Source organism: Glycine max, chromosome 9 (genome assembly GCF_000004515.6).
Source record: "Glycine max cultivar Williams 82 chromosome 9, Glycine_max_v4.0, whole genome shotgun sequence".
In the NCBI taxonomy this organism is placed as follows: Eukaryota; Viridiplantae; Streptophyta; class Magnoliopsida; order Fabales; family Fabaceae; genus Glycine; species Glycine max.
In genome coordinates this window covers 50,008,117-50,021,572 of record NC_038245.2, presented here as the reverse complement: position 1 = coordinate 50,021,572, position 13,456 = coordinate 50,008,117, and the positions used below count along the sequence as shown (strand labels likewise).

Genomic DNA, 13,456 nt, shown 5'->3' with positions numbered 1-13,456 from the left:
TCTAATTAAATAATTCAAAAACTAAATTTCCAAAGTTTTCCGTAATGAAACAATGGCCCAGTGGTATCATGAATCATGGGGTGTGCACAAGGCATATTGTTTGTGCACCCAGCATAGAAAGTGAATTTCCCAAAATTCCCAAAAATAATAATAAGTTTTGTGACAATTAATTTGATATAACTTGTATGATTAGCATTAAATATACATTAGAAATTTTACTGTTATATATAACAACATTATTTATTTTATAATATAATTGATCTATTAGCTCAGTTGGTTAGAGCGTTGTACTAATAATGTGAAAGTCACAATATTTTCAAAATTTTAAAAAAGAAACACTTACGGATCAGGTGACATTAGAAAAAGTGACAGTGCTAATAGCAATACCCAAAAAATGTTTAAAAAAGCAATGACAAAAATAATTTTCCGAATTAAATTTGGCCCAATATGTCCTGAACCACATTGGGTTTGTCCTAAATTGTCATTTTTTTATTATTATTCTCGCATGTATCTTGAGGTAATCCTACTCAAGATATGATTTGACATTAAATAAACACATCTCTTAGCAAGATTCAAATCTTGGTTTATCACAATATGAGAAACTAATCCCTTCAAATAGACCCAACGTCTTGATAGAATAGTTCATTAACCAGTTAAATATTTGAGTTACAAAAATATTAATGATGCTCGGGACATAATCCCACCAGCAAAAAACCAACTATACTAGTCCCGTGAGAACTTAACCCATTTTCCTTCACAAGGGTTGGATATGGTGCTTTCTGGTGGAATCAATTTTATTTATTCACTACCACCAATCTGCTTGCTTTTATTCCTAACCACTTTCCTTAATGCTCATCAAAGGGTTAAAATTTTTAGCATCAAAGAGAAAGAAAAAAAAAGGACAATAAATAAGCATGTCAAAATCATATATTTAACATCCAACAAAATGGGTGTCAATTAAATTGTTGACCCTTTAAGGCAGAAGCTGTTAGCTGTCAGGCAGTACAACAAAATGCAAATGACTCATTTTGTTCCACTCATGTACAACCAAGGATGTAAATAATGATTTCCCATACAAATTACAAAACAGCTAATAACCGTGGCTAACTAGCACCATAGATTTACATCAGTTTTCATTACCCATGATACAATTACCAATAATCCAAAACCAAATGAATGGTAAATAAGCTCAAACCATTGCCAATTGATTTCCTATCCTTTTCCTTTTTTTTCTTTTTCTGGCAATGGAAATGTTTAGTTTATTACAGCAGGAGTCCAAATTTACCAACAAACAAAATAAAATTATCGAGAGAAGATCAAACATGGATGAGAAACTCTGGAAAGACCTGAGATAGTGTGATATCAGTTAGTCTGCAGCTCCTCAATTGCATGTGGCACCAAAAATATTGCAGCTAAGATTTCCATACAAAAATGTCAACATCTCCAAACTAGTGTGCACTTTCAATTGGCAATCTTGAATGGGGTCAGTAATTTTCTGCCTTGAATTGGGAATAAATAACTAATCAACTTTTATACATGACTTTCTGTACTTCAGTTCACAAATCTAACTGAAATAAGAGCATTTTAAGAACCAAAATTGAACAAGAAAAAAGGTCTGGTATAGGATGTAGAGCTCAAATGTATAATGGATATTTTATCCATCTTCAATGAAACTAAGAATTACCAGAATCATCAAAAAAGAAGCTCTGGCAATGTAGCTGTGACAGCAATAACACTAAACAGTGATTATTAGGCCACACTAAGACTCAACCATTTTCAATTACTCCATATTGAAAAACTTCAATATTTCCAAACTAAACCAAACTGTAATTTGAATCTTATTGTGGTTTATAAATATTTTACTGCAGCCAGACAGATCAAGTATATCGTTACATTAAGACAAGAAAAGATCAATGCTTTTGCTTTACAAAATACAAATATTGTGATGGGTATATGTAAATATGTAATAATCAATTTTTCCAACCAAAAACCCTTATGAAACGCATATTAGCAAGTAACGTTACTCTCTGATCATGAGTAAAAAAAATCAACCCAATTTGTGATTCTTGGTTAGCAACTTCATCCTTCATGATTTATTTGCTTTCTCTATTTCCATTTTTCTATATGTTCAAACTATTGCTATTTGTATATGGACAATGAGTTTAACAATACACATGGAAGCATGATTCTATACTTTGAATAAAGGAATACATGAAACAAGTTTAGTTACCCAATAGCTTACCTCAGTTTTATTGGGGAATATACTACTTGCAAGGTCCTCATTAACGGAAACAGGAAAAGGGGGCATTTGGCTCATTATGCCCGGCATCTTTCTCATTCTGCACAAACTTAATGAGCAAACTTCAAAAGGCAATACACATCAAATCAAACTCTAAACAAAATGGATTTGAATGATATTAATATTTAACTTATTATAATATTCACATTACATACTCATTAAGAACGGTATTAATATTGTGCCTTGTCAGACAAAAGAGGTCGATGTTATCCTGAAACTGTTTATAAAAGAATGTGATCATTAGCACAGCTTGGAGGCCAAACACTATTTTATATATGAACAATATGATGAGAACATGAATATGCACTGAAAGAACTTACATCATTAAAGGAAAATGAAGAAAGTATGAATTTATTTACCAACAAATTGTTAATCAAATCAGATTATCAATAACTATGAACATTTAATGTTTTTCCCCCAGTACCTTATAACAGACTGAAGCTTATCTATCATATTGCTGTTGTAATGCAAGCTACAACTATTTTGTCCAAGGTTCAGATGGTTTGACCCCTTAAACAAAGTGAATGTTGAATCACTCTTTCAGATTATAGAATGCAGAACAAGGTTATGTTAATGTAAAAGTGAGTTTAAAGACGGTCATTGATGCTATAAGTGTCCACAGTAATCAAAGGCACACTTGGAAATTTACAAAAAAAAAATAAAAAAAAATCAGAGCATTTCCATGCATTAAGAATGCTTTACAAAGACAATTCAATCATTCTGTCTTTAAATTTGGGTTTGGGGTCTAACTCAACCCTACAAAACTGACTTGTAGGGCGAGCCGGTGAGGACTGCCCAAACTTTAAAAGCTCTATTTAAGTCATATTTTTAATCGATGTGGGAGTAAACCATCACCCTTGAGGCTACACTTAAGGCAATCCCCAAAGAGACCGAAACCACAACTAAGATAGGCTAGGGGTGACTGCAATTAAGGCAGTTTTCCAATCTCCTGTATCCATGGACACAGTAACTGATAACCATTTAATATCCTAGGTGAATAGATACCTTTCTTCTATGTCCAACAACTTTCTCTTTTCCTATATAAGACATCAATTAATCATCAGCAGAGAACTGATAGGCAGGTGCAATGTCACATATAGTTAATTTTTAACCATTAAATTATTCGTTAGCAACAGAAGTAGATTTTACAGCATTTTAAAAGGCTTATAAATCATCTTTTGCACCAGTATTTAGGAACGTACAAACAAACACCAATAATAATTAAAGTTGAGATATTCACCTTCGATGTAGATAAATTGGCAGAAATTTGACTAAATGCTTGAGCATTTTGCTCCAAGAGTTGCCTCATAGGACCAGAAATTCCTGACAATAAAAAATGGAGGGGGAAAAAAGAAGGTAATTGCCACAAAGAAAGACAATAAAATCTAGGAAGAGAGTGATATTGAGTATATAAAGTGACTAGAGTTGGGGAACTAAGAAGAAAAATAGAATAGATAAGCTGAGTAATTCATCTAACTGTAACAGAATTTTAAGTATAATGAATTACACCCAAGCCTACCAAAAAGACATAGTTATAGTTAGATTTACAATTTTTATATTTAATATAAAAGTATTTGTATTTCACAGACTTTAGTGTCTCATATTTCTAACAGCCCCAATATGCATTCAAAATTTCCGTATATGTTTTAATTTCAACAGAAAAATATTACTGAAAAGAGCTCAAAAATATGTAGTTTCTAGAAAAACAAATAAATTAGTAGAAAGAAAGAAAACAAGAAAAAAAAAATGAACCCCCCCCCCCCCCCCCCAAAAAAAGTGAGTTGACATAGACAAACAAGCATAGAAAACCACTAGGTATGCAGAAAGATGAAAAAGGAGAAACATTTTGTCAAAAAAATTGGCTTTATTTTCTATCCACAAATACCAAATGCTGAAAAGTGACAAGCGGAGCACAATACCAGTGAATAGGAAAAAAAATTGGACCAAATATTTAGTTATTTTCATTTTAGAAACACGTCATGATTTTTTCAATAATTCCAATATATAATTATGGACTATAGTAGAATTAATAACAATTAGCGAAAAAGATTATATTGTAAGAAAAATAAAAGAAAAACATGCATGCATACAAGATAATATCTGGTAGTAAAGCCAGAGTTCATCAGGAGGGTTTATAGGGCAAGCACCTGTCAATCAAGGCATATAATTCTAAAATGCAAAACCCACAAGATAACTTCTTTCTTCTTCATCAAACATTTTGTTGGAGAAAAACCTGCATTCTTCATAGTCAGAAATCTGCATAAGTGCATAGTTTCCTCCTCCTTAGTTGAAAAACATTAGGTTATTCTTACTCTCTCTTTACCACCTCAGAAAAGCTATATATGTCCAATCTGATCACACATACTCTAGGGGGAAATTACCATTCAAGTAGGTTCTCCTCCAACTATTGAGTCAATATACAATTTGGTCCATGAAAGTGGCATGTTTAACTTTGATCCCTAAAAGTGCATGTCTATATAAACTGATCCCTAAAAGTGTCAACTTTCTACCAAGTTTACCCTCCAAAGTTGTCAACTTGTAAACAATCTCAGCCTCAAAACTCAAAAGATTTTGTATAGATAAAAACTCTCAAAGACCAAACTCCAAAGAGACACAAGTTGCCACTTTCAAGGACCAAATTGTATATTAACTACCAACTATGTTATCAGCACTTCTTCTATAATAGAATGAAGAGTATATGATGAGTTAAATAGTAGAGGAAGGCAATGTACCAATCCTCCTAAAAAATTGAACACAAAAGGGGAATAACACACTAGTAGAAAATGTGCAGATAAATTTGTACATTGAATGTGCAATTTCGTGCATCCTAATATTTCAGTATCTTATGCCATCTTTTTCATGTTTTCAGTAATTCAGCAAGCTTGAAATAATAAAGAAAAAAAAAGTCACAAAATGCACCAAACATATTCCTCTGCAAAGATTTGTTAACTGCTTATAAAATATAAATAGATTCTCATACTGCCAGACAAACAATTTAAATTAAAGTTTTGAAACTTGTTAAACATGTAAAAACAATTTCTAAGCTTCGAGCTAATAGCTTAAACTTTTGGGGAAGTATTCCTTGACATTGTAACAGAGTTTCTATGACCAAGTACTTAAGAATTTGTTTCCTTCAACCCCCATTCTTCAAAATTAAATTAAGTTTTATCAAACAATAGAGTGACTCATGCATTGTTGATGCTTCAAGCACAAAGGGATTTCACAAGAAAATGCATGTTAAACCTATAAAATCAGTTTTGGGCTTCCTCCTAATAGTTTATGCTTTTAGTTCGTCCTTGACCAAATTGAATGGGAACTTCAAAATCGAAGAGACTGGTGTTGCATTCACGATGATGAGAACTTATGATATACTTACCATCTTGCCAGGGTATCCCTTGACTTTTGTTCATATGGTTTGATATAAGAGAATATGTGGTCATGCTTGGGGTTGGAGTTGACTGACAATATTGCTTTGAAGATGACTTCACTAGCTTATCCTGAAGAAGCATGATTTTAGAATAATGGTTCATCAATCAACACTAAATCCTAAAGACATTAATTGATTCAATGTTATATAAACAATAGTCCAGTCTACGGTTTGCAACATAATAACTTGTAAGTTATCACCAACATCCAAGGAAGCATTTGCTATAATAGCATAACTATTGGCCTTTTTTTTTTTAACTCTATGGCATCCCTATTGATATTTGCTTAGGATTCTATAGAGTTTTCTCCAATGGAGGTGCATGCATAGTTTCCTATGCTGTTTCTTTGAGTAAATATACCTTGTAACATTTTTTTCCTCTTCCAATCAACTCTTCTTTTATCAAAATGGATGAACAGAGAGAGAGAGAGAGAGACTATACTTTTATAAGATTGACTAGATTATTCTTCAAGAAACACTAAAATATAAGAAACATAATATACATACATCAGCTTCCTAAATTTCACATACCTTCCTATTGTTAACCATCTTTACCATGGGTTCTTCTGGCTTCCTTCGCTTCCTCTGCAAAAAGATTTAAACAGTATTTTAAGATCCTATATATAGATTTTAATATACTACTTACATAAGCATCCATGTACAGTCATTTCCAAAAAAAAAAAAGTATCCATATACAGTATTCCACATAAAGTATTGTTAAAAGAAACAGAGCTTACAGTCATAAACGTACACCTCAAAGCAACATCACGAACAGTTTTATCATGCAATGTAGAAGCAATTTTGATATACTTCATGAAACTTGGCTCATCGTCATATCTAGCCACGATAGAGGAAGAAAAATGGAAAGAAAACATGAGTTATGCAATACAAACTATAAAAAGAGAAAGAATACATCAGCACAAGCATATAAATATACTGTGTGCCAATAGCACAAACATTCTAATCTAAGCACTTCTAAATGAAGAGAAAAGAATAAGACTAACCAAATGTAAACAAGAGAAAAGAAAATGAAAAAATAGCAGAATTTGAAGCAGGAATTGAGAAAATAATTTTGGGACATCACATCAGAAATTATATAAGGAAAGCATGCAGTTTCAGAAAACAAAATAGGTGGCCTAGCAGACAACCCACCCGTCTTATTTCTTAATAGGACTCTTAAAATTTTGCTGATCTAAGATCTGAAATGTGAACAGCGACCCCACAATTCCCCTTGTTCACATGACAGATAAGCTATGACTTACAGAATTGTCAGCAGTTGACTTATTGTATTTGAAGCATTCTCTAAATTATGGTTCAAAATAGAGCACACATTGCAGGCATATAAAGTTGGTTTTTGAAAATAGAAAAGAAAATACTGTCACAGAAAATAACTAGATAAGTATAAGTATTATTAACAAAATAGAACATAGCTTCAGAGGTATGAAGATACAGCAAGAAAAGCAATGTGTTCATGCCCCTAAACCTGTTAGGATATGATGAGTAAAGTACCAAATTAGTCCCTCACTTTTGAAGGTGCTGTCAATTTGGTCCCTGAGATTTAAAAAATATCAAAATGATCCTTCCCGTTTGCCACGTTTAGTCCCTGCCGTTAGTAGTCTCCTATGTGGCACGTTAAGTGCCACCACCTGACGCACACGTGGCAAGCGTAATTGGAAAATAAGCAATGCAACATTATAGGGACTAATATGACATAATTTTAAATGTTATATTGAAAAATGAAGAGTCAATTTTTGTATATAGTGTCAAATTGATCCCTAATAGTTTTCCGTCTAATTGAAAACATGATGAATTCCCTCTCACCATTTTCTCCCTCCTTTGGTTGAAGGATAGCGTTCCTGTGCTAGGTCCATGTTGATCATCGCTCTCCCAGTAGTGGTGGATGCCGTTCTTCGTCATCCTTCATTGACGCAATCAATGCTTTTGTGTGTTCCACGTCGATCATCGTCACCCTCCAGTGTTGATTGATGCAATCGGTGCTTTCAAGTAGAGGTAAGGGTTTTGTTTTTCACTGCATTTGGTCTTCTCGTGTTGAACCAGCGTAGTTGAACCGGCATTATATCATTCAAATGCGTTGTTGTTTACGTTTAAATCGTTGGAGTAGTTTTTGAGAATGAAGGGTTTGGGATTTTGGTTTAAGAGGTTATTGAGAATAGGGTAATGGTGTAGTGTGAGATGTGAAGCTTTTGAGAGAAGGAAGTGTTCTCTATTTGAGAATACAAAAAACACCATTAACATTACTTACTTGTGGTAATGGACAAGCATAAAACAGTCTCCCATTATTTCTTTTCGTCCTTGTTGTTCGAATGGTAGCTCTTTTACGACAATAACAAAGACGATTTGACGTGGCATTCCCCTTTGTGCTTGAATTAGCAGACATAGTAGACCATAAAATAATAGAAGAAGAACTACAAAGATGGAGAAAGATGAATAGGAGAAGAATAAGAATTGGATGAGAGTATGAGTAGGAGGAAAAATGGAATGAAAGCGTGAATGTTAAAGTAGCCGTTAGGGTTTTAACATTTTAGGAGAAAAAATTATCACCTAAATTATGTCATTTTAATCTCTTTAATGTCAATTTAGTCCCTCCTTACGTGACAAGTAGAAGAAACTAATGTGGAAGTTTCACGTGTGCGTCCAGGTGGCACTTAACGTGGCACATCACACATTTACTAATGGTGTTAAGAGACTACTAACGACAAGAACTAACGTGGCAAACGGAATGTAAAGTCGAGGATCATTTTGATATTTTTTAAATCTCAGGGACCAAATTGACAGCGTCTCCAAAAGTGAGAGACTAATTTGATACTTTACTCAGGATATGATTGTGCTTCTTTTTTTTTTTGCTGAATTGGATATGATTGTGCTTGTGCCTTCTATTTGGTGTTCTACAATAGTCTAAGGTGAGGGGCTCCTTCTGATATGCATAGAAATGAGGTATCATAGCTGTATTCCTTGAGTTTTTCCACATTCCTAGTTGTATCTAATGTTTTCTTTCCATTACAATTTCTTGTCCTCCCTCTAGCTGTGTTTCTCCTTTCTCTCTAATAATTTTTCTTTTTCCACAAAACGAGAAGTTCACTGAACATTAATGCCATCTTTCTTAAACAAATTTGTAAAGTAGTAAAAAAGATAAACAAAGAGTCACATACACTTTCACTATAAAATACTTTTACACAGACATCTCATAAGAATTTACCTCATTGTTACATCGTATTAATGGATAAGAATTTACCTTATCATGATATTATCACATCTTATTAACAAATAATGACTAGGTAAAATTATCAAATCTTATCAGATGTCAATGTAAAAATGTTTTACATTGACGGTGCGCATAAATTAAATTCTAATAATAATAACAACTAAGGGCAACTACTAAAATGAGTTCTCTAGAAACACTTATAGGAGAAGAAAATGAAATAAGTTTCTCCATAAGTTAAAATGAACTCTCCATTAGCTAACCATTAACTTTGTAAATATTCTCTCATCTTTTAGAGAAACTATATGAGAGAGCTTCTACAAATTAATTAAAGGAGAGCTCATTTTATCTTATTCTTATTTTCTTCTCTTAGAAGTACTTCTAAAGAAGTTTGCCCAAACAGTCCTAAGTACTAACAGTAAACTACTTACTTGGCAAGGCCCTCCTCCAATTTGCACTGTTCATCAACAGACCACTCAGCAGCCAACCTTTCTTCATGCCTCAGTCCAGGGACTGAATCAAGAAGCAGAGAAGAACCAAATGCATTGCTAGGTAGACTTGTGACAGGTTCATAGACATTGTTAATGATGCTTGAATTCCCAGAATACATCATCATCCCAGAGGTGTTACTATTCAACCCAAAATAATTCCCCATTGGAACCATCTCAGGTAGGCTACTAACAGCACCAGACTGAAAAGATACCCAATGCCAGTTCAAAGCAGAACTCATATCATCACAGTGAAAACCAGTGTTTGACCCTGCAGCCATCACTACTTTTCCCTAATGGTTTGTTTCTAGAAGCATTTTTCCAACAAACAAAGCATGCACCAATTCACTGACCATTATTATCCAATACCAAAATCATTCAAATTTCTTGGAGGAAAAGAAAATCCAGAGAGAATCAGATCCCCAAATGCACAGCCAAAAAAAATGAAATCTTGCCCAGTTCAACTACAAGCATCACTGATAAAAATTCAAACTTTGGCTAAGAAATGGCGAGGGCAAGGTGCAAGACAAGTCCTGAAGCCTCAACAAACGAAACCCAAATCAGTGTCTACGTGGAGAGAGAAAAGGAGATAGAAGGAAACTTAATTGGTACAAAAGTTAGCAACTTTTGGTGCACACTTGGTGGTGCTGGTACCTTTTCTCAGAGGAAATGTGTGCAGACACTGTTGAAGTTGTTGTGGCTGCAGTGGTGGCAGTGCCACTACAAAACCAGGTTGGCATTTGCTATGTTACAACAGATTCTGACTTGCTCTCTCTAGGAAGCAGAGAGAGAGATGAGTTTGAGCTCCAACCAACAAGGAAGCAGAGAAAGGCATGAAACAGAAGGGGGTGTTTCATCCATGAAAAATGGTTGAAACTGAATGGATGTTGTGGCTATTGGAATTTGGCAACAGTGCGTGAGTGCGAATCCCAATAACCATTTTCATTTTTTTTCATTTATGCGCCAATCATTGATGTCATGCCACCCTAACATTCTTCTTTTTAAAAAAAATTATTGTACATTAGTTTAGCTATTTAATAGTATAATAACACAACAAGTATTTTAACAGAATGAATGTTTATTTTTATATAATTAAAATATACAATAAATAAATATTTTTAATATATAAATTAATTTATAGTTAAAATTTATAATAAATAAATATTTCTAACATATGAATCTTTTATATCTCTATCATATATAAATTAGAATAACCATGTTAAATGAATTATTTTTCAATGAGATATTTTATAATTTTTTGAGTCACCACGTTGTACCTGAAAAATATTTATCAGCTTTTGTCAGGAACATGACTAACTACTTTCCGTAGGATTTCATTTCTAAATCATATTTTTGTTTTAAATTTTTTTCAACCATGATATTTTTAGAAAAGTTTCCTAACATCTTATTCATTTAATCTATCGTTTTATCTTTATTTATAAATTAATTTTAAATATTTTAAAAAATAAATTATCAATATTTAAAAATAACCTTCAATTTTTACTAAAAAAGTAACCTTGTATCATAATATAAAGTATTTATTATAAATATAATATAATTTACATGTTCAAAAATATTTGTTTTTAATGTAATTTATATATTCAAAATTATTTATTTATTATAAAATTTATATGGTGCGTTGCACGTGTTTTTTTTGTTTATATTGTGTATTGCACATGTTAAAATACTAATATATACTATTATTAATGGTAGTAGTTGAAATAAATTTATTAAAATATCCTTACTCTTCAAAAATATTACTTGTAACTATTGAATGATTAATGGTAATAGTTGAAAAGATTAATAGGCACGATACTAAAAAAATCTATTAGATGAAATTTATTTAAGGCAAATTTTGAAATATTTTTGTTAATATCTCATAGAAAATTCATCAACATATGTCAATTTAAATTAAAAAAGTTTACCTCGATACATTAAATATTATGAATTATTATAAATTTTCTAATTTATCTTCTTTGATTTTTGTGGATTAAAAAAAAGTCTATCTGACTTTTTTTATTTTTAACAATAAAACATCTTTCATTTACGAATGGAGGGAGGAATAATTCTAATTTCAAACAAAACATCTAAATAAAATCCCTAAGTTGAGATGACAATTCTGCCCAAACTATGAGTATCAGTAACAAATACTCAAAATTTAATGGTTTATTAATTTCGTCGTTAACTGAAATCGATTGTTTGTTTGTTTGGATAGGTTTAGGGTTTATTAAACCACATATATGCAAAGAAACACAAGCCTACCGAATCGTGCGACTAAGTTCTTAAGCCCATAAAGATGAGGACAATATTTGTTCCTTGTTGCAAAGATCAAAGATTTTTGTCAGTTGGGGCATAATAGCATAGTATTATGCCTTGAGTTAATTCAATCGGATTACAATTAAAGTGATATTACTGCAATAGCATAGTATTATGCCTTGAGTTAATTCAATCGGATTACAATTAAAGTGATATTACTGCAATAGCATAGTATTATGCCTTGAGTTAATTCAATATTAGCTTCCGGAACACATTTTATTGCTAAAAAACATTAATCCAGAATATAAATCTGGAATGCATATAAATGCATATATTTCCAAAGAACTAAAACTGAGAAGAGAATGAAGGTGAACCGATGTTTTATAGGTTATGTTGTACAAGTTAGTTTTTATCTAAAAAATTGGTTTGATTGTTTATTAAATAAGTTTTTTTAAGTATTTTTTTAGTAATTTGTAGTGTTTTTTAAAAGCTATTTAAAGTTGTATTTTTTAAAACGCTAACTTCTAATTATGTTTAACAAAATATTTCAAGTTACCTTTTACCTATTTTTACTACCTGAAAAGTTTGTTTAACTTTTTGATAAACAAGTTTTTTTACCAACTTTTAATGTTTTTTGAAATGTTAACTTCTAACTTTTTATATTTTCTTCTATTTTACCCTCAATACATTTATCTATTTTCCCCAATTAGTCTTTTAAAATAAATCATGTTTTATTATTTTTTTTTTGTCATTTTATACTTTTTAACTACTTTAGCATATAGTTTTACCTGACACTTATAATTTAATAAGATAATTTTTCAAATTTCAGCTAACTTTTTAGACTATGTTCAACAAAACTAACTAAAATTTAGAAAGCTAATTGGTAGCTGAAAGTTGAAAAACTAACTTATTGAATTAAGCATTCAGTAAAAACAAGATATTGAAATAGCTATAAAGTGCAAAATGACAAAAAAAAAACATGATATATTTTAAGAGGGTAATCAGGAAAGAGGATAAGGATATTGAGGGTAAGAATGGAAAATACTTCAATAGTTAGTTTTATCAAATACTTATAATTTAATAAATTAATTTTTCAACTACCAACTTCCAGCTAATTTTTTAGCTAATTACATAGCCAGAAGCTAACGTTTTAAAAACACTACTTCAAATAGCATTTCAAAAAATACTAGAAGCTACTAAAAAATTTATTTATCGAACAGTCAAACAAGTTTTTTAGCTTGTAAAAAAAGATAGAAGCTAATTGAATTGTCCTGCCAAATATAATAGCATTTTTAAAAATACTAACTTCTAATTTCTAACTTTTTATATTTTTTCATTTTTATCTTCAATATATTTATCCAATTTCCTTATTACCCTTTTCAAAATAAATAAATTTTATTATTTTTCATCATTTTACACTTTTCAATTACTTAAACAATTAGTTTTACTAAACACTTATAATTTAATAAATTAGTTTTTTAGTTAATTTTGTTGAACACAGCCTTCAGCTTCCAGCCAGTTTTACTGAACATAATCGTAGTGTAATGTTAGTAAGGTTATTTGTGTAAAATTCATTAAAAGAAAAATGGGAAGGGGTGTAGAAAGTAATATAAGCGTGCTAAAAGCAACTGCCTAAACATTATGAGTTCTAAATTTTGTAGCGTGGGCTAAGTTCAGTCTCCCTCCTAAGCTTGAAATCTAGCCCACCAACACAGGCCTGCAGCTAAAGACTGTGCCATTAGTGAAACCCGACTCAATGAAGCACTTTT

General features: G+C 31.5%; 1 protein-coding gene across 10 annotated transcripts; it reads right to left on the bottom strand.

The window, feature by feature from the left end:
* Positions 1 to 1,091: 1,091 nt before the first annotated feature.
* On the bottom strand, positions 1,092 to 10,376 carry LOC100785197 (uncharacterized). Of its 10 annotated transcripts, XM_041005219.1 has the most exons (9): positions 10,086 to 10,376; positions 9,375 to 9,964; positions 6,461 to 6,560; positions 6,255 to 6,308; positions 5,676 to 5,796; positions 3,540 to 3,622; positions 2,455 to 2,516; positions 2,243 to 2,348; positions 1,092 to 1,495 (listed from the first exon to the last, which is right to left on the bottom strand). In XM_041005219.1, exons 2-9 carry the CDS (start codon positions 9,710 to 9,712, stop codon positions 1,382 to 1,384), a joined length of 978 nt encoding a protein of 325 aa, XP_040861153.1. In that variant the 5' UTR covers positions 9,713 to 9,964; positions 10,086 to 10,376; the 3' UTR covers positions 1,092 to 1,381. The 10 variants fall into 10 exon arrangements, 9 of the variants coding, with proteins under 9 accessions (XP_040861153.1, XP_040861152.1, XP_040861155.1 ...); XM_041005218.1 differs by having other exon boundaries at positions 9,375 to 10,376; XM_041005221.1 differs by having other exon boundaries at positions 1,092 to 1,346; positions 9,375 to 10,376.
* Between the last annotated feature and the right edge of the window lie 3,080 nt (positions 10,377 to 13,456).

What these genes read in the sequence shown, in the direction of transcription:
- LOC100785197 (XM_041005218.1), bottom strand. Translation starts at nt 9,712, where the DNA reads ATGGCTGCAGGGTCAAACACTGGTTTTCACTGTGATGATATGAGTTCT. An exon ending in CCAATTTATCTACATCGAAG is followed by an intron (nt 2,517 to 3,539) that starts GTGAATATCTCA and finishes TTTTATAAACAG; the next exon opens with TTTCAGGATAACATCGACCT. An exon ending in TATTCCCCAATAAAACTGAG is followed by an intron (nt 1,496 to 2,242) that starts GTAAGCTATTGG and finishes AATTCAAGGCAG; the next exon opens with AAAATTACTGACCCCATTCA.